The sequence below is a fragment of the Chrysochloris asiatica genome, unplaced genomic scaffold (assembly GCF_000296735.1).
Source record: "Chrysochloris asiatica unplaced genomic scaffold, ChrAsi1.0 scaffold00048, whole genome shotgun sequence".
In the NCBI taxonomy this organism is placed as follows: Eukaryota; Metazoa; Chordata; class Mammalia; order Afrosoricida; family Chrysochloridae; genus Chrysochloris; species Chrysochloris asiatica.
The window spans coordinates 15,111,479-15,133,232 of NW_006408566.1; the positions used below are offsets into that span (position 1 = coordinate 15,111,479).

Sequence of the window (21,754 nt, forward strand, 5' to 3'; positions counted from 1 at the left end):
TTTTTTTTTCCTTTTTTCTGTTTTTTTGTTTTTTTGTTTTTTGTTTTTTACATAAGATACAGGACATTTGGGGTGCAAACTATTTTTTTTTTTCCCCTAACAAGTACCCTTGATCTGAATGGGCACCAGCATTTGTGTCAGTATTGGTTTCATTATTATTATTATTATAGTTTTCCCATAGCCCAGTTCAGGGATGCAAAGGTCTTTAAAATTTCTGGACAATCTCTGGTACAATGAAGTGTCTGATAACTGATAAATCCTATGTTGCTGGATACATGTAAAAATTTTCAGAATTGGCAGAATCCATTATAGTGACTTCTAGCTTAAAAAATTAACAGATACCATGATTTCATTTTAGTTATGTGCTTTGATAACAGAAAATAATTAATTAGCATTTAATGTCATTAACATATTGTGGTAAAAGCACCATTAGATTTGTGTGTTTTTTTTTTTTTGTTTTGTATTTTTTTTTGTTTTTTTTGTTTTTTTCTTTTTCCTTCAGTTTTTAAAGGGATACAAGTTTAACAATAAAAAACATAAAAAGCAAAAATAGCTCCCCTTTTTCTTGCAAGGCTGTTTTTTACCCCAATAATTTAGAGTCCTGGGGTGGGAGGACTTGAAAAACAAAAATAGAATTTTCAACAATCTCTATCTTACAAAGATATTTAGCTATCCAATGAAATTGCACTTTACTCAATTCAAAATTCGATTGTTTTGATTGATTCCTGTCAGTTTCTGTCAAAACAGACCATCTTCCCCATTTCCCTATGAATTTTTGTGTCATTGTTGAAATTGTTGAAAAATAAAGTTGTCTTTTTTTTTTAATGTAAGTGCAGCATTTCAAAACTTTAAAAAAAACTGAATAGTAGTAGTAGTAGTTTGCCATTTTCAGAATTGTTCTGCAACATGAGTGAATTCATTGTCCTTGCGGGCCATGTTATATACTTAACTGCTGACTGCTGAACCAAACCAAACTAAAAGAAAAATAAAACAGGAACAAAACTGCATTTTCTTTCTCCAATATGTTACAGAAAACGTTGCCCTTTGACTGTCCCGTAAGTTATAGATTGCAGATCTCAGCTACTACAAAAGATTTAGTTCTCTGCGTGCCTCTTGGATTGCTCGAGGATCACACCTGTGTGGGTAAATTCATGAAATACTGTGAAACAGCCAGGCTCCGTCAGGTGTGTTACAACGGGAAGTCAGTGAGCAAGAGGTCGACCTCCTCTAGCCACATCACCTAATGCTCACGCTACCACAGAAACACTTCAAATGTTACAAAGCCCAACCATCTCCAGCACCATATGAGAAAATTACAACAGTCCCTAAAGTACTTAAAAAAAAAAAAAAAAAAAAATCCCAAAAGGTTATGGCCTTTGTTGTTTGACCAAAATGCTTGCAGTTTCCTTGAACAAGTTGAGTTGAATCGGTTTTTTTCCCCTTCCACTGACAGTGAAGTTGTAACCGCGCTGGGTTGAGGTTGCGTCCATGTTACAGAGTTGAGAAGGGGTCAGGTGGTCTGTCTGGTGGATGGTGGGATGCTGCAACTTTTATCCCAGGTACCAGGACTGGAAGACAAAAACAAAGGTGCAATAAGAAGAACAACTCCTAAAATAACCTTTTTAGGAAGTACCTTTCCAACCAGAATATCGACATTAAGGATGAATGGGAGAATCACTGGGAAAGTAAAGGAACAACAAAAGCAATTCTTGAGACACTGAATCTGATCTTACTCAGATGAAATTAAAATTAAATGTCATCTTCAGGATTTGTCAACATTCTGAGTATGTCTTAGACAAGGAAGTATTTACTTATGGTTGTATGAAAGACAAATGAGGTTTTATACCTTCATGGGAGTAACTATAAGAGGACACGGAGCTTGATGGTCTTTTTAAACATTGGATCCCTAGTACCCAGCACAGTGCCTCACATACAGCAGGTTTTCAATGTAGAAGAGTTGCCTAAATGGAGAATGGGTGACTAGAGAGGTTTCACGTGGTTCTGAATGGCTATTCTTATACTGCAAGTTTCACAATGTCTTCTTTTAAATGCACTAAAAATGTTATTGTTACATTCTCTTAATAGGGTTAGCTGTCCAAACGGCATTGGAAGACCTCATCACCACCAGCAGTGGCCATCAAGTTGATGACAACTTATGGCAACAACCTGTATATCAGGGAAGCTCTGTGCTCTGTAAAGTTTTTGAACGGCTGATTTTTTGGAAGCAGATCACAGGCCTTTCTTCCAACGTGCCCTTGGGTGGACCAAACCCCCCACCTTTCAGTTAGCACTGAGTACATTGTTTGTATCACCCCCACACTCTGATAGGATACATCAAAAAACAAACCCACCGCCATTGGATCGGTTTAGACTCATGGTGGCCTTATATGGGGCCTAATGTTGATGTTGTTGTCCTGGTGTGGAGCTGGGGGATAAAGCACTGGACCACCAGTTGGACTTGAACCACGAAGTCGGTAGTTCAAACTCACCAGCTGCTCCTTGGAAACCCTATACAGGGTGCCACCATGGGTTGGAACTGACTTGATGGCACTAACAACAACAACAACAACAACAACAACAACAACAACATATGCCTGCCTACTGAAAATGCTCTGGTAGCACAGTGGTTATGAGTCAGGCTGCTAACTTCAAGGTCAGCAGTTTGAAACTATCAGCCGTTCCTCAGGAGAAAGATGAGGCTTTTCTAGTCCTGTGAAGTTTACAGCCCTGGAAACCCTATTCAGAGTCGCTGAGTCTGAACCGACTACATGGCATTTAAAACAACAACAACATACGCCTGCTGGAATCCTACTGTGGCACTGTAGGATAAATACTGGACTGCAAGGTCAGTTTGAACTGTAAGACCACCAGTTCAAACCTACCAGCTGCTCCTCAGAAACCCTCTAACGTGTTGCTATGAGTTGCAAACAATTCAACAGCACTTAACAACAATAACAACATATGCCTGCAAGGCCTTGTTAACCAGTTATTTTTTCCTTTCATAAATCCTTAGGTGATATATCACTTCATCTGCTTTCTCTGTGATTCTTTTATCTGTGAACTAAACCAAGTGGCTGATCATGAAGTAATACGACTTAGTTTCTCAAAATAAATTATTACAAGTTATACTTTTCGGCAATTTGTTTCCTAGGGATGCCTTGTTAAATTTACTACAGAAAAAATCATCAAATTCTAGCAAAAGAGAATGCTTGGGAATCCATGTTGACAATATCAGAGAGAGTTAATTTGGGTTAATCCAGTCAGATGAGATTCATCCTTGCCCAGGAGATTCAATTAGGTGAAGTGAGGACTCATTTGATCCCAGGGACAAACGGCTAAATGATAGCTACATGGAGGTTGGTATAAAATTTCCTGGTCACACAAGCAACCTTTGATTTCCAGAGGAGTTTAAAAAACCTTAGCCCAAACCAAAAATCTACTCATCCTGTATACTTTAAAATGTTATTCTTTGACCACATGCTTTGAGGGAAACAATAAAGCCTCTTGTGTCCTGAAAGGAAATCATCCTGGCAAATATACCCGGCCTAAATCTAACTGGACAAAAGAAAAAACAAAACAAAACAAAAAACCAGGGGAAAGAAAGAAGGCAAGCAAACTCCAAATTGTTTTTAGTAGGCTACTCTTAAGAGCTAACTGGGGTCTACTTTAAAGCAGTGTTCTCTCCTTAGCAAAACACCCTCAAACTTTGGGTGTGGAGAATCATGCCTAAAATGTTCTCTTTTCACACTTTGTAAGTCAGTCATGAAGTCCCAGAATTCTTAAATTGACACTGCACTGTAGTTCTCTGGAAGCAAATGTTTGGGACCTAGTGAGTCAGCAGGGGGAGCAGTTTTCCATATCACAGTTCCGGGACGCGACCTCCGCGCACTACAAAAATCTGCAGTGCCTCTGCACTCCTCTTAAAAAGCAAAGCAAAAAAAAAAAAAAAAAAAGTTTCTTCACACATCTTACTATTCAGTATGTGCCTTGCAGACAAGGTTACCCCAGAGCAGCTCTGTAATCCTTCACTGAAATAGGCTTTATTGATTGCTCTGGTCTATTGTTCTCTTTTCAAGTCCCCCAAGTTCAAGTTCATCCTGGTGTTACATCATGTCTGGTTGCTCTTAGCAACCAGACAGACCCAGACGTGACTATCATTAGCAAGAAACCCTCGGCTCTCCTCCCACCAACCTTCCAGTGGTTCTGACGTAGCAGGCCCACTGCAAACACATTGAAGTATTTATTCTGCCTAATTTATGACTTGCACAGCAAGCAAGACCCCCACTCCAAAAACCAACACTGTTGTATATTTAATTAATCTGTCTTTCTCTGGCACTTGGGAAAGTTAGACAAAGGACTAATTATTGTATTTCACTCTCCACACTTTTCTTTTGGGGAGTGAATATTTGCATGGGAAAGAAAACTACAAGGCCCAGCATCTGCCCCCCTCTTCCTTTTTTTTTTCCTTTTTTGCCCTATTGACATTTCATGAAATACTTTAGCTGCTTAAGGGAATTAGAAAAAAAAAATGTGATGTGAATGTTACTCCTTCTGAGTTGGTATTCAGTAACACAAATCAACTCATGACATGTTTAAATTTAAATGCTAACCACACACTCTCAGAGTTACTTTAAAGGTTAGTTTTTAATCAATAGAAGTTGCTGACTCTGGGTTTTTGAGCTGCGCACTGCAGCTCTTGGGCTTTTGTCTAATGTTAAAGCTTTCAAACTTTTTTTTTTTTTTTCCTTAAGATGATTTTAGCAATGATTTGCAGACACAGAGGACTATTGTGCTCTGACCAGCAACATGTCAATAGAGGAGTCTAGTTGGCCTGTGGTGGGGTGTCAATATGACTCCTGAAGACGTGGGTTGGGGGTCTTTAATAACCCATGAAAAAAACTTAATTAACCCTTTCAGGCCCTAACTGAAACCTATTCTTCAACTTTTTTCACTCCTGTAAATTGACCATTAGTACTTATTTCAACATCACACTAATCTTCATGACAATTAACTCAGCTACTTGACCAAGAGTTTCCAGAATTGGAAGGAAGTTAGGGGAACTACACTGGGAACTTTTTCTTTTTTTTTTTTTGGGGGGGGGGGGAAGGTCGGTCACTGATTAAATTATTTATTAGCCGAAATAGAAGATAAACAGTTACAATAATAAAAGAAAGATTCATCCATGCCACCAATTTTTCTCATGATCACTTTGTAGCTGAAGGCACTCTTAATACCGGTGTGATGAATATGATATTCACACCTGTGTAAGGCTCCTGATTTCTAGAAACTTCCACAAATTATTAATAACATCAGATGAACAAGATAAGATTTGGAAAAGTCCATTTTGCCCTTGTGACTTTTTTCCTTACAATTTTTGTTGTGTAGGCAGTACAAGTTCCAAAAGATTTTTTCTACTTGGGTCATAAAAAGAAGCACATGAAAGAAATCTGAGATGGTTAAATTGTTGGGTTGAGTAGCCATCACTAGGAAAATGTTGACACATTAAACAAAATTCATTTATGGAGAGTTTAAAAAAAATTGTCTTCAGATCTTTTATGACATAAGCTTATACTTCATATCGTTTCTCTCGTCCTACTTTACAGCGCTTTAATGGTGTAGGGCTGTGGGTTAATATGCCAAACTGCAAAGCCGTTTGAACTGCAAGGTCAGTGGTTCAAGCTCACCAGCTGCTCTTCGGAAACCCTATACAGGGGCGCTATGGGTCGGAACCAACTCGATGGCACGTAACAACAACAATCTAACCTATACCAGCCACTGTGCGGAAGAAAGATGAGCTTTCTGCTCCTGCAAAGATGTTGTTGTTAAGTGCCGTCGAGTCGGTTCTGACCCATAGTGACCCTGTATAGGGTTTCCAAGGAGCGACTGGTGAGCTTGAACCACCGACCTTGTAGTTCAAACCAACTTTGCAGTCTGGCATATTAACCCACAGCGCCACACCAGTGGCTTCCAAATCATGGAGACCCCGTATTGGGCCTTCAAATCTTTGTGGGAGCAGAAAGCCTCATTTTTCTCTTGTTGAGCGGCTGGGGGACTCGAACTACTGACCTTGTAGTCTGAAGTAGGAAACCATATACAGGGACGCTGTGAGTGAGAACAGACTCAATAGCACTTAGCTACAACAAACAACAACCTAACCTTCTGCATTCAGATAGACTACAAAGGCATTTCCGTCTCCTACCTACAGTGAGTTCCAATACTATAATACAACATATGATGGTGGTTATCTTGAAGTGTTTGTATTACTGAAGTAAACATGGGGCTTTGATCTGGTTTTTTTCCTCAGAAACTTGCAGCTATAGTTGTTTTGGAGTTCCATAAATCCATGCTCCCACAATGACTCTAGTTAAGTAAAATTACTCCATTACATTCACTATTTCTATCGTTTAAGCTGCGCTGGGGGCGGGAGGAGGGGAGAAAAAAAAAAAGGAGGGGGGGTGATTGTCCTCTTACAGTGTTCAAGGTGAAACATCAAAAGAAATCTGCAGCCCAGGACAAGAGCTCAGCTTTCCTTTTCTCCAGTCAAATGAAGAAGTAATCTCATCAGGTTGGAAAGTGCTGACTAAGTATTTAATAAAGTGCCTGCAGATGTAGCGTCTCTAAGGTATTCAACTCATGTAATGCAAAACAGTTCCACACTGAATGTGCTTATAAAATTTCATTTAACCATTGCAGGGAGGCTCTTTTTTCCCCTCACTGTTCTCTAAGGAGCTTTATCACACTTCCCGCCCCTTAATTTACAGTTCCATGAAAGTTTGAATCCCATTCTGCCAGAACTCTGGAATACTCACAGTAGTCAGCTTTTATGAACAAACACTATCTACCCAACTGCATCTGAAACAAGAACTCCGAAATGGCAGTGGGTCCTGGTGTGGCACTGCGGGTTAATGTGCTGGATGGCAAGGTCAGTGGTTCAAGTTCACCAGCGGCTCCTCAGAAGCCCTATACAGGGTCACTGTGAGTCAGAATGGACTCAGTGACATTTAACAGCAACAATCAACTTTGTCAGCGCTGTTTCCTTTTTTTGTTATTGCTGTTAAGTGCCATCAAGTCATTCAGACTCACAGAGACCCTCGATAGGGTTTCCTAGGCGTTCAATCTTTGCCTCATCTCTCCTGTGTCCATCTAGTGGGCTCCAACTACGGACCTTGTGGTTCTCAGTCCAGTGCTTATCCTATAGAGCCACTGTGTTCCTGTTTCCTTTCTTGCTGTTGGTGTTGTTGTCGTCAAGTACCATGGAGTCGTTTCCGACTCACAGTGGCCTGTACAGGGTTTCTGAGGCTGCAGGAGCAGAACTCCTCATCTTTCTTCCCGCGGAACGGCTGGTAGTTTCAAACTGCCGACCTTGACGTTAGCAGTGTGATTCGTAACCACTATGCTACCAGAGCTCCTTGTTAGGCCACATGAAAAGCAGAATTTCAGTATTTGTTCATGAGGCTGCTGAAGATGAGGCGGCTGATGAAGGCAACAGGCTCAACTCCTTAGTTAACAACTTACAAATCCAACATGTGTGGTTACTTTTAAAAAGGCCTTTTATATACTCTTTTTCCCTAAGAGGGCAGTATGTATATTTTAGAAACAAAAAGTAATGGAAGTCTACTTGAAATATTTTACTTTAACCAAAATAAGGGGGAGAGGGTGCTGAGGAGGTGAGGGTGAGGGGGCACAGGAGGGCGGAACAAACTGTGACGAGGCAGAATGTGTTTTTCAAATTAAAGTTAAACAAAAGGCCTCAAGGGCAAAGTTTAACACTGCGGAAGGAGGTTGTTAATGTGGAATCCAGAACTGGGTGTGACACTTCGCTTTCTTCTCCAGGCAAGGTGGGTTATTTAAGGACATCCACACACAGAAAAAAAAAAAAACAAAAAAAAAAACCGGAAACATGCAAACACTGGGAGCCCTCCCCACGCAACAAACCTGACTTTCCATCACTTCTAAAAGAGGACGCGGGAGCCAACACTCCGTGAGTTGCAGCCGCCATTTTAACTTCTGTCTAGAGGAGATGCTGCCTTTGCTGGGCTATGTTAATACAGTTAGTCATTTTTGGCTGCCTGCTTTTGTTTGAATGAGTTAAAATAAAGCTCGTTTTTTGACCAAATGAGTTATCCTTGGCAGGCCAGCCAAGTGCCTGATACTATCGACCCCCACCCCAACACAGAGTTAATGGACAGGGCCATGGAGCATACTTTTAGTTTTCCACATTAGTATAACCACTTGGGAGCATTTACTCACACATTAAGAACTACGAGCCTACTGTGTGCTCGCTGTTAAGTATGCTAGATTCTGGGGACAGAGTGATGAGTAAGATAAAGATGATCTCTGCTCTCTGAAAATTTATCTTCTAGCAAGAAGAGAGCACTAGACTTTGGACTTCTAAATCCTTCAAGAAACCAGGTACTTTGCTTTGATCACAAGTTGTTTTTAACTACTATTAAGTCGACATGCACAAGGGAACAAAACACGTTCAGGTCCTGTGCCTCCCCATGATTGGTTAAACCATTATGATCCACCAGGTTCTCATTGGCTGATTTTCAGAAATAGAACACCAGACATTTCTCCTAGTACACTTTAATCTTGAAGCTCTGCTGAAACCTGTTGAACATCGTAGAAACACACAAGACTCTACTTGCAGGTGGATATTGGATACACATGAGCTGCTGAGGTCAGGACTGAGCCCAAGTCTTCTGCATGAAATGCTAGATTTCTACCACAGAACCACCATTACACCACTGATCAGTTATTGTTAAGTGCCTTTGAGCCAATTCCGACTCACAGTGGCCCTTGTATAGGGTTTCCATGAAGCGGCTGTGAACTTGAACCGTCGGCCTTGTGACTCAAGCAGACCTTGCAGTCCAGCGTATTAACCCCATAGTGCCACACCAGGACTCCATAGTAGGCTCTCTAGAAATCTATGTTAACTGATTAGACTGAGTGTCCAGTGTTCAGGATTGAGTTCCATTTTTCCACTTACTAGTAGTGCAACTTAAAGTTGGTCCCTGTTGTCGGGACCTCAGAGATTTGTAAGAATAGTTCTGCATTCCATTAGAAGAAAACAGTGGTTTACAATGATTTCTTCTGAAAAAAAAAAAAAACAAAACAAAAAAAAAACGACATACTATATACAAGTGTTAGTTATTGGTATTGCCAGCCTAGAGCTTTGATCTCTGTGGCCATTTGTTCTTGTCTGATTTTGTTAATTAAAGAATGCCTGTTTTCAATAAGGCTAAACTAAGACTTGTTTATTATACAGGGAACTATTAAAATATTAATGGATCATGACCAGCCCTGCTTACCTCTGTGGCCTTATCTTTTCACCACTCATACTTAACACTTGTGCAGTTTTAAACTTCTTCCAGATCCCCCAAAGCCACATTCTTTCTCCCTGCTGGGCCTTGGCACAGACTCTGCTTCTCTCCTTGGCTTTGCTAATACTTACTAGTCCTTGAGTTTTTAGATTAGAAGTCTTTTCTACCTAGGGGTTTTTGTCTAGGCGGTTAGCCCCTGTGTTTACCTCTGTCACAGTTGTACTGTAATTACCTGTTTTCTCCTCAAAAACACTGGGTGTCTTCTTGAGTGCTGCATCCCCAGTGTCTTACACAGTGGCTGGCCCCAAGTAGGCCCTAAATAAATACTGTGAAGTGAATGGCAGAAGGAGTAAGCAAGCAGTTTCTAAGGCTCCCAAAGCCTGATATTAGTTACCACAAGGAAGATAAAGCCAGGAATTTGGATGGATGACTTCGAGCATGGTTGAGCCCCATCCATGCTTGTGCCACATAGCCAAGTCCCAAATGACAGACACTCTCCCAAGAACAGCGCTGGGCAGTTCCAACTGAAGATCTGTTGCAACGGGGCCAACTGTGGCCAAGTGCGTCAGTAGCATGTGCAACAGCTTTCTAACATGGACTGCTGCCTTCTTACTACGAGCTCAGAGGCATTCTCTAAACAACCACTCCCTCGAGAGTGACTGTGCTGCTCTCTGCCAAGACCTCTGTTTTGGTTCAAACCTCAAGATGGGGAAAAAAAATTTAGTATTTTTTCCTTTAACCAAACAAGCCACCCAGGACCTCCAAACCTTGAGAGCACATGCACAATACAATTAGTTTGACTGTGGTTCCAAAATCTGAACTTTTGATTGCATTCCAACTTGCTCTAATGTCTCCTCCCCCCAGCACCAAGAACTTTTTGAGTTTTGGTCTCCCTTTACATTTTCACCAATTTTTTTTTTTTTTTTTTACTATATGGGCTAAAAAGTACATATTTGCTCTGAAGATTTACTGGAGAGTAGTATGCAGGAGCTCTGGTAGCGTAGTGGTTACGAATCAGGCTGCTAACCTCAAGGTCAGCAGTTCGTAACTACCAGCTGTTCTAAAGATGAGGCTTTCTGCTCCTGTAAAGATTTACAGCCAAGGAATCTCTATACGGGGCCGTGCATGAGTCAACATGACTCCAAGGCACATAACCACCAATCAGTATGCAGAAAGGTAAGAACGAGTGTTCTGGAGTAGTAAGCAAATGGAATCCTGGTACCACTATTTCCTAGTTTAGTGTTTTAGGCAGCTTAGTTAGCACCTCTGAGTCTCAGATTTAGGAAAGGAGAGGAAACTTTTTACTTTCTGTGGGGGTTAAATGATATAGGAGGTAGACAGGGTCAAATACTGAAAAACAGTAGAGCAAGGGATACAGGTTGTCTCACTAACACGTGTGTGGGGCCTCAAGGTCCACATGAGATTTAAAGAGGACCAGTTCCTTTGGAACGTTACTACTTCACAAAGTGGACTTCTCTTATTTAAAGGTACAATTTCTTAGCTTAAAGTAGCAGCTCTGTCAGTTCCATTTCCCTAGTTGCAAGAGAAAGTTCTTGAGAAAATTTTAAAAAAAATAAAAAAATCTGTCTTTAATTGCTGTATTAAAATCAGAGCACTGAATCCAAGAACACAAAAGGAATTGGCTCAAGTTTATGAAAGGCATTTGGGCCTTTGCCTTGTGAGGCTAAACTGCAGGCCTTGGAGGTTGAGGGTGAGGGGAAAGGAGGGGGGAGGGAGTCGTCAAGCAACCAAGTGGGACAGAAACAATCCTATTTTGGTTTTTGTTAGCGAATGGCATACTACATAGATCAGAGACTTCTTATAAAATACAAACCCCCACTGTACACAAAGCACAGGAAAATGTGAGGAAAAAGGGGAAAACTAAAAGCAGCTTAGGGTGTGTTAACGCAGCTATTCTGTCAGCTTAAAGAGTATTTTATGCTTGATCAACAGCTCTTTTTTATTGTGCTTTTCTTTCATTCATTCAAGACATCAAAGCCTGGCGCCACCAGTGTACCTGCCATTCTGGAGAAGCCTGAGAGGGGCTTCTAATGAAGCACGACTCTGGGAGCCAGAGACCCCCGTGGACACAGCAGTTCAAAGGGAATATTTCAACAATGATTACATTTTGTAAATCTTTTTATGAAAGAGACAGCTTATTTCCTGCTTTTTCATGAAAAATAGATTCTACCCATTAAAGTGAGCCCACGCCACGGACGCTGCTTGAGATCTGAGGTGCGGCGTGGAGATTAAGGGGACGAGAGTCTGATGAAATCGTCCGGAGTTCCTATCTACTTGGCTGCCCTTGGCACTGCCGGATTTTCTGGGTGGAGCCAGGGCAGCGCACTGGATGGCTCTGCTGTGGGAAATGCATCGACGATGTTTAGTGGCTGTTTTTTTTTTTCCCCCTCCAAGTCTGGCCTGGTGTTTATTATTTATTCTTTTTCTATTCTGCAAAGCCCAACCAAAATATCAGAATGTGTCAGGCCACTCCCCCAATCACACAAAAGCCAGATGAAAGATTCTAGTTACAAATTCATTAAATGCTGTATTTTAATGCCCCCAAATAGAACAAACCCTTTTCCATAAGGGAAGTTACCCATAAAAAGCTGGCTCTGGTCTGAAGACACAATACAAGGCTTTATTATTGGCTAATATCTGCCCCAAAGGTGAAAATAAATAAGGCAGCCTAGTCCTTTGTAATTTTAAATTTCCAAGATTAAAATAATCTCTCCCCTATCCCCCCCCCCCCTTTTTTTTCCCTTTTATTTTTTAAAGTAGTATTGGGATACTTGAGGGCAGTGGGGAAGGATGAGAACAAGTTTCCTTAGAGAGCTCTGAAATGAAAAAAAAATAAATGTATGCTTCCTAGACATCAGATTCCCATTTTAATCAAATGCCTGTTGGCTAACAAGTGAAGGCAGTAACACTTGATGCTGGCCCAATGGTGGTCCAGAAAGGGAACCTCTCTTGTTTAAAAGAAGAGGCCTGGAAGTGCAGGTCAGAGCTCAGTAGAGCATGGCCACATTATTATCATCATTCCACTGCGTGCTTCCCTGCACCTTCTCATCCCCAGAGCTGAAAAGCTCTCCCCGCAACATGACTCAGGCTAACAATGCACCTACCATGTTGCTTTTACTGTTCTGATTGTGCAGGTAGACAGTAAAGTGAAATGTCTAAAGGCATGTCCAAAACATTCTCCCAAAGACTTCCTGTGATCAAATGCCAGAAGATCTGGCACTTTGCCTGAAACAAATTCCTGAACGAACCTTTCCAGCCAAGGAACCCTTCAGACACTGGATGGCATCTCTCACCTTTGGACTCCCTCACCCTGGTTGGTGCCTCCCTGCATGTTCCTGACCACAGATCTTCACTTCTTTACTCTTTAATCCTCCTCTGCTAGCTATCCTGGACCTGGTCTAGTCTCTTTTCAGCCTCATTTCCTCTCTCCTCCCATCCCTCAAGCGAGTTACTCCTTCTCTCAAAACCTGTGTTTGAGTCCCCCAGTAATTCAGGCAGATCCTCTACTCTTTCAAAGAACAAATCAGCATTCCTTCCTACTCCATTCACCAGATGAAGAAAGGAAAGGAAGGAGAAAGGATTGAACTGCAACCACAACCCCCTCACTTAGCAATGGAGTCAAGTGGCTTCCATAATAAGCCAGAGGAACAAGGTTCAGAAACGATGTTTGGACAGGATGCGGGGGAGGTTGTAGCATCTTCATTTTCTCATTCCTGAGACAGAGTAAGAGTATAGTGAGATGTGCCTGAGCACCGGACTGCCAGTTAGGAGCCCTGGTTCTACCTTGTTCCTAACACAAAGACTTGCTGTGCAATTTGTAAGACCTCTCTGATTATCTGCAAAGTTTCTGTTCCTATACCTTTTTTCACCTTGTAGTAACACCTAGTTTTAGATTTCCCTAGCCCCTTCATTTGTTGCTGAATCTATTCTTACTCATGGCTATCCCATGTGTTTCAGAACAAGACTGTTTCATAGAGTTTTATCCATGGCTACAAACTTTCTGAAGTAGATTGTTAAACCTTTCTTCTGAAGTGCCTCTTAAGTGGGTTCAAACTGCCAACCTTTTGTTAATAGTCAAGCACTTGGCCATTTGTATTCACCTAGGAGTCATATTTTCCCAGCCCACAGTGTAGATGTGATATTCTCAGGGGTAAACTGTTCATGTCCCTCATTGAGACTGAAGAGTCAGTTTGAACATGGAAAGTCAGGTGATGGAATCACAGTCCTAAATTCTAGACTGTATGACTTTTCTGTTAACTTATCTGCAAAACAGATCTCTGCATATCAACTTTCATAGCATTTTGGGCACACAAAACGACTTTGAAATACTCATCAAAAATGTAAGTCACATCATTACGGAAGGCACTGATGCAGTGTGGCCTAGTGGCCAACTCCTCCCAAGACCAGTTGAAACTGGATGTGACACCGCAAAACAAGGACGGCGGACCACTGAACATTGCTTTCCTCCTTCTGAAAATGTACAGGGATTTAGGGCTGTATAGAAACAAAACATGCCTTTGTTGAGATGTGACTTGTAAAACAAACCGACATGGATGAGTTTGCAGTTTCAAATGACAATATACATAAACCCAAATCAAATCCAGACTTAATTCTGACTCACTGTGACCCTACAGCATAAAGCAGCATAGTTTTGTCAAGGATCACCTGGTGGGTTCGAACCACCACCACCTTTGTGGTTAGCAGTCCAGTGCTTATCCTGCAACGCAACACCAGAATTCTCTCTCTCTCTCTCTCTATACATATATGGATTTTATATATATATATAGTTTATACAAATGCAGAAACAACAAATGATTTTTATGTTCAGATTGATTTCATTCTAAATTTCTGGAATAAATTGGCAATTAAGCGATATTCATTACAACTAGAATCTTCCTAAACATTTCATGGTATGTGAATGGCGGGCTTTTTGGTGGATGTGGGATGGAGTGGGAAGCTGTGTAAAGATGAAAATCCCTTACAGTCTACTTGAAAGACCGTATCTATGTTTTGGATATAGATGTAATATAAAGGAGTGACAGAGCTACTTGGCTTCCCTGTCTGGGATTTATGCTTCTTGGAGAGAGGTAATACTGTTCTAACACAGAAAATGTAATTCATGTCTACCTATTTAGTGCTGATGTTAGAGCTGGAGAGCTCACAAATAAAGATTGTTGGCGTCAGATTCAAGAATGTGTTTTACAAAATCAAGCTTTGTTTTTAGATAAATTGTATTTGGCTGGGCTCTCCAAGTAACTGAGATCTAAGAACAAACTCAGAACTCACATATACATATAGTGCTGGTTTGGAAATTATTCACTTTTACTATTATTATATTTTAATAAAACCAATTAGAAACTGCAAACAAACAACAGATATGTTTGTTGCTGTTAAGTGCTGCCATGTCAGTTCTGACAGATTGTGACCCTGTATAGGGTTTCTGAGGAGCACCTGGTGGGTTTGAACTGCTGACCTGTGGTTCGAAGTCCAGTGCTGATCCCACAGCACCAAACCAGATGTCTGTTACGTGTTTGTTGTTGTTAAGTGCTGTACAGTCAGTTCTGACTCATAGCTACCCTGTATAGGGTTTCTGAGAAGCGGCTGGGGAGTTTGAACCGCCGACCTTGAAGTTCAAACTGACTTTGCAGTCCAGCACATTAGCCCACTCTTGCCCCTTTAAACATCTTTTCCTCTTATTATGGATAGATGATCCTATTGTTTAGTGTTCATTTTGCAAGAGTGGTGATCATTTTCTTTCATTCTGATTCTGCAGTAACAAAAACTTTGCAGTCATGCCACTTTGTTCTATGCTGAAAGAATTAAAATTAAAAGAAAAATACTGTAAGATTCTTCTCTTAAAGAAGTGAATTGCCTGAGTGATAACATGCCTTCCTCTTTTGCATCAGCCTTTCTGTGCTCTTCTCCAGAAACACGTTTACGAGTTCAAGTTCAGGTTTAAACTAAATAAAACACTCTTAAGCATTTTATATGACAGCCTCATTTGCATGTGCACCCTCTGAACTCTGCCAGCATCAGTATGCTAGTTTCCAAGGCTTGGAGAAGGAATGTTTTATAGTTAGAATTTGTACTGCTTTCTCAGGCATTTCAGACTCACAAACTGGGCAGCACCAACCGTTCGTTAGTATTAAAAGTTTCCTCAGATCTACTGTAGCAACAAGGAAGAGAGAAAGACAGCTGGGGGCCAAGAGAACTGGATCACCTTAAGTTTCCCTATAAGGCATTCAAGTTAACATCAGAGTCGAAAGGCACATAGTGGATACTAGATGCACATTCTAGAGTTCCAGAACCATAATTTCAAATTTCCCTGCAATCATTTGTTTGAGTTCTTTATAGAAATAATTAATGCATATATTTAGTCCCTTAATATATAAACACCAGGGTTTGCTTAGTTTTGCTTTGTTTTATTTTTGCCTTGAAAATGTAGTTAAAAACTGGTATGAAGGGAAATGTCCTCAATCCAGATTTGATAAACATAATCCCATGTTATATTTACAAACAAACAAAACCAAGACACTTTTGAGATCAAAAGATCTCAGGGAATTGCCAGTCAATAAAAGTACACCAGAGAGAAGGAAATGGCTAATTTGGGTTTAAAACCTGGATGAGGTAAAGGAGAGATTCTGGGATGCTCATAGTTAAGTAATATCGAATCTAAAGAAACTTTATTTCCTGGCTAATTGAGGTTAAGATTCAATCTTGTTGGAAGCAAGAGTCTAGGAGTTCAGAGAAAGTGGCCAGGGTCCTAGGGGAAGCAAATGGGAAGGAGTCAGAGGCACAGAACCAGGGACTCTGCCATGGATCCCCTCTATGGATCTGAGTTTGTCTGGCAATCAAACAGATACAGGGGTATTGAAATTAATGATGATGTTAACTGTAATTGTTACATTAGAGCAAAGCCTAAGAGTTACATTACAGCATCTTTTACACTTAAACAGCTCTTTCCTAGTAGTTCCTATGAGCATACCCAGAAAACCTTCAGTGTTGTGGCATTCCCAGTACCCCAGGTTCAGCAGCTGTATCTCTGGGGAGTGGTAGGTGTTGAATCAGATAAGGAGTTCAGAAGTAAGGGCTGCTGCCGGGGTTTTAATAAGAACCTACACAGCTGAGGGTAGATGGACGAGGGAATCAGAGACAATGGTGAATCTGGGTCTCAATTTTTACTTCTATTAAAAAGAGATTTCATCTTCCTAGCAGCGTAGTTATGGGGATGAAATGAAATAATACATGAGAATATTCACCACATACATTTTGTCTCCTAACTGAATTAGAAGTTCCAGTAGGGCAGAGCTGATGCTTCTCATTTCTGTTTTGCATTTATTTATTTACTTTTGCATTCCTCACAGCATGCAGTATCTGTACAAGAAATGTGTGCAAACCACTGCTATGGCTAAGACTGAAGCCTCCTCTTTATATTTTAACTCATGGTCGCTTCTTGGCCTAGTCCAGTAGTGGACACTGGTCCTTTTTTTTTTTTTTCAGATAACTATAATAATACATGAGTATGCTGACCATATACTATCCTTTTATTCTTTTCTCCCAATCATCTAACCTTAGCCACATAGCCAGAAATGCTGGAAAATATTAAATATTCTCTCAAACCAAATTAAATGGGAATAGGCTATGAGTTGAAATCAACAACAACATGCTTTCAAATAACACTATTTTCTATGAAAACAAGATATTTCTCCTATTGGATAAGGACATAAATAAAGTGATGGGACCCATTTAGATAATGATCCAGTGAAATGAATGGCAAAATGGGTTTCTTCTTGGGAAGGAGTCTACTTATGTTGATAAGGTAAAAGAAGATCTCAGCCCTAATAATTTTCAGCTTTTGACCACAACTAATTGGCCAATGTGTAGACAGATCACAGCTTTCATATGAAATAGTCTCCACACTGGTTAGTTAACCCCAAATTCTGAGAATCATAAAGTCTTCCTTTGATCCAGTCCATTTGTTTCTTTTCTTTGTTTTTCATAAAAATTTATCTAACTTTGGCTACTTCTCCATTTCCCTAAGGATTTCTGCCTTTAAGGATTGCCAAAGAAAATAAAAGGAGCCCTTTTAGTGCAGTGGGTTAAACACCGGGATGCTAATTGAAAGGTTAGTGGTTCAAACCCACAAACTGCATTATAAATATTTATAGACTCAAAAATCCTGTGGAGCAGTTCTTCACAATAGGGTCACTAAGAATCAGGATTGAATCAACAGGAATGGGGTTGGTTTTTAGCTTTATAGGAAACAAATATAATAACTGTCAATGTTATAGTTTTTTTAAGCAACTCCAGTACAATATTTAATGGAAGGAATTTGAGACTCAAAATGATTTGCATAGTCTATGTATTTTGGTAAGTGTTAATAGTTCAAAAGGCTTTATATTTGTTAACATATGGCCAGGTAGGTCCAGATCTTATGTTACTGAATTTGTTCTAACAGATATGATAAAATGAGTTGCTCATCCCTCTATACTGCTCTTTAAAAGAGGGTACCAAACTTGGAAAGATGTTCCTTTTCGATTAAGCTCCTTTGACTAAGAGGCAATCTATTTCCTAGAAGGAAACCAAGCCTTTGTAGGAGATGCCTTCTTTCTACCATCCCTTGGAGTTTATTTGACTCGACAAATAAGTCTTTTCTCTCACTATGGAGCTTAGTTCTGTGCGTGGTTCACAGCCAACAACAAATCAGGATGGGTTTAATGAGAGTCTGCAAATTTCACAGCATTTACTCCAGGACAAGGAACCCTGGTGGCATGGTGGTTACAGTGCTTCGCTGCTAACTGAAAGGTCAGCAATTCTGACCCAGCAGTCCCTCTAGGGGAGAAAGATGTGGCAGTCTGTTTCCATAAAGATTACAGCCTTGGAAACTCTATGTGCAGTTGTACTTTGTCCTATTGGGTTATTGTTAAGTTGTTTGGGTGGTTTGTTGACAGCAATAGGTTTGTTGACAGCAGGCATCCATATGGAGTTTCATTCAGCAGTTCTGAGTTTACAAAGATCACTATGCTATAAGGCCCACGGAAGAGCCAAGCAAGTAGCCTTCCTGGAAGACTTCCTGGAAGTGAAGGCGAAACAGAAGGAAAGAACGATGTTATTAGAAGGGTGGCGTGAAGAGAATTTGGTATATCATTAGACTTTTAACAGGGAAAAATATTTGGGAAGAGGCCAACTAAGAGATTCAGCGTGGCCACAGCAGAATGGAAATGATGTTAAAAAAAAAAAAAAAGGCACCATTCAGTGCCATTCAGACAGCAGAGAGAACAACTGGCAGATATTAAAATCATTATAAGATGTGAAATTATACCTCTCATAGCTTCATTATCACTATATTTCATAATATTTGTCTAGAAAGGCACACAAAGCCTATCAGGTTAAATTAATCCTAATGATCAATTTTAGTTTTATTCTAATTAAACAATTTCAATTTAATTAAAGCGAACACAGAAATTAGTCAAAATTACAAATGTAAATATTGAACTTTAAATTAAAGGTCCTCCCTACTTCCCGCCTCATGAAGAGACACTTTAAAACACATTTCCTATGAAGGAGGATGAGAAACTTAACCGTTGTCTGCACTGTGAAGGACAGAACTTAGAAAAATGTGTAACAAAAGTTACCCCTGAGCAAAGCAAACATACACATGTGCACATGGGAGTGCACACACACACACTACCGCGTGGCTGTAAGTCTATTAAGAAATTGCGCAAGGTGAAATTCTGAGTTGCCTGCTTTTATTCTTTAGGATCCCAGTCAGTGCCTGTGGGTCACTTTATTGGATATTGGGCTGTTATAAAAATACCTTTATAAGACGGAAACCATTTCCTAAATCATTTATTGAGCCACCAGTTCCTGCCCTCCCTGGCATCAGAAGCCCTCCATCTTGCTCCCACTCTGTCTTTGATTAGCTAATCAAAGGGCTCTGTCTCTTTATTTATAAAGATTACTTTATTCCCAAATGGCCTTACAGTGGTACCTGAAAAATGAAGGGCCTGGGGTAGAAAATCTTTTAAGGAAATGACTACCTTCAGCATTCTGTGTTTCTCCAGTTCCAAAAAATTTTTGTATTTTTAAAATGGACTGGAAAATGGTCTAGTATACATGTGTCTGAGTCACCCAATAAAGACTATTTAAATAACCTTTCTTCCCTCTTCATAAATATCCAAACTAGACGGGATCCAGACCTCCAACAACTTGGAGAAGATAAAACTTGGCAAATGGATTCATTTTTCTCCCAAAAAAGAGAAAAGAGACAGCAGAGTTGAAACAAGAAAATCCACAATAAAACAAAATGCATATTTGTCATTTTGGTATATCTATAATATTTGGGAGTCCTGGCGTGGCGCTGTAGGATAAGCACTAGAAGGCAAAGTCAGTTTGAACAATGAGGTCGGCAGTTCAAACATATCAGCCACTCCTAGGAAACCCTATACAGGGTCACTATGAGTCAGAATTGGAGTTAGAAAACCAAAAGAGAAGAATACATTCAGCATTTTTGAAGCTGAGGGAACTGAAGAAAAAATTCAAGCCTTGACTTCGTTATTGAAGGATTCTCTGGACAAATTATTGAAGGATGCAGAAAGCATCAAAAGAAGATGGAAGAAATACACAGAGTCACTGTAACAAAAGGCAATGGTCCATGTTCAACCATTTCAAGAGGTAGCATATGATCAAGAGCCCATGATACTGAAGGAAGAAGTCCAAGGTACATTGAAGGAATTGGCAAAGAACAAGGCACCAGGAATTGATGGAATACAAATTGAAATCTTCCAACAAAATGATGTGGCCCTGGAAGCACTCAGTCAATCTATGCCAAGAAATTTGGAAGACAACTATCTGGCCAATAGACTGGAAAAGATCTGTATTTGTGCTCATTCCAAAGAGAGGTGACGCAATAGAATGCAGAAATCACTGGACAGTATCTTTGATAGCCCATGTGAGTAAAGTTTTACTAAAGTAATACAGAAACAGCTGCAACAATATATTGACAGAGAACTTCCAGAGGTTAAAGCCAGATTCAGAAGAGGATGTGGAACAAGGGATATCATTGCTGACATCAGATGGATATTGACTGAAAGCAGAGAATACTAGAAAGATGTCTACCTGTGCTTTATTGACTATGCAAAGGCCTCTGATTCTGTGGATCATGACAAGCTATGGACAACATTGTGAAGTATGAGTATTCCCGAACACTTAATTGTGCTCATGAGGAATCTGTACCTGGACCGAGAGGCAGTTGTTCAAACAGAAAACAGGAATACTGAATGGTTTAAAATTAAGAAAGGTGTGCAACAGGGTTGTATTCTTTCACCATACTTATTCAACCTGTATGCAGAGCAAATAATCCTAGAAGCTGGGTTATGTGAAGAAAACTGGGGCATCAGGATTAGAGGAAGACTCATTAACAACCTGCGATATGCAGATGATACAATCTTGCTCGCTGGAAGTGCAGAGGACTTAAAAAACTTACTGATGAAGATTAAAGACCACAGCCTTTGGTATGGATTGCATCTCAATGTAAAGAAAACAAAACTCCTCACCATTGGACCAATAAACAACATTCTTATCAATGGGGAAAAGATTGAAGTTGTTAAAGACTTCATTCTTCTTGGATCAACTATCAACACTCATGGAAACAGCAGTCAAGAAATCAAACGACATGTTGCATTAGGCAAATCTGCTGCACAAGACCTTTTTAAAGTGCTGAAGAGCAAAGATGTCAGCTTGAAGACTAAGGTACACTTGCCCCAATCCCTGGTACTTTCAATAACCTCATATGCATACGAAAGCTGGACACTGAATAAGGAAGACTATAGAAGAATAGATGGGTTTGAGTTATGGTGTTAGAGGAGAATATTGAAAAGTGCCATGGACTTCCATAAGAATAAACACATCTGTGTTGGAAGGAGTGCAGCCAGAGCGCTCCTTGGAGGCCAGGTGTCTCATAATTTGGACAGGAGGGACCAATCGCTAGAGAAGGATATCATGTTTGGTAAGGTGGAAGGTCAGAGAAAAAGAGGAAGATTCCCAGTGAGATGGATTGGCAAAGTGGCAGCATCAACAGGCTCAAATGTGGCAACAATTGTGAGGTTGGCCCAGGACCGGGCAGTGTTTTGTTCTGTTGTGCATAGAATCACAATGAGTCGGTACCGACTCGATGTCACCTAACAACAACAAGTCAGAATGATGCAATGGCACTTAAAAACAAACAAACGTGTACTGATGATTCATACTGGTCAATCTAGTGGTGCCTAGATTCTTGGCCTTAGAAGAATGCTGTATTATACTGGAAGGTTTTATGTTATCACTCTTATCCATCAAACAGCCACAACTTCTTTCCTCACACAGAGGCCTTCACCCATGAACCTCCATCTTGATTTGTTCTCAATTGTGTG

The 21,754-nt window shown here is 40.3% G+C and overlaps 1 protein-coding gene across 2 annotated transcripts in view; it reads right to left on the minus strand.

Moving 5' to 3' along the window:
- Positions 1-495: 495 nt before the first annotated feature.
- NFIA (nuclear factor I/A) overlaps positions 496-21,754 on the minus strand; it is a 505,904-nt gene continuing 484,645 nt past the window's right edge. The window contains exon 11 of one of the 2 annotated variants that reach the window (XM_006862482.1): positions 496-1,568. In XM_006862482.1, coding sequence (XP_006862544.1) covers positions 1,551-1,568 — 18 coding nt within the window. In that variant the 3' untranslated portion in view covers positions 496-1,550. The remainder of the gene's footprint in view (positions 1,569-21,754) is intronic. The other variant, XM_006862483.1, reaches the window with a different exon arrangement.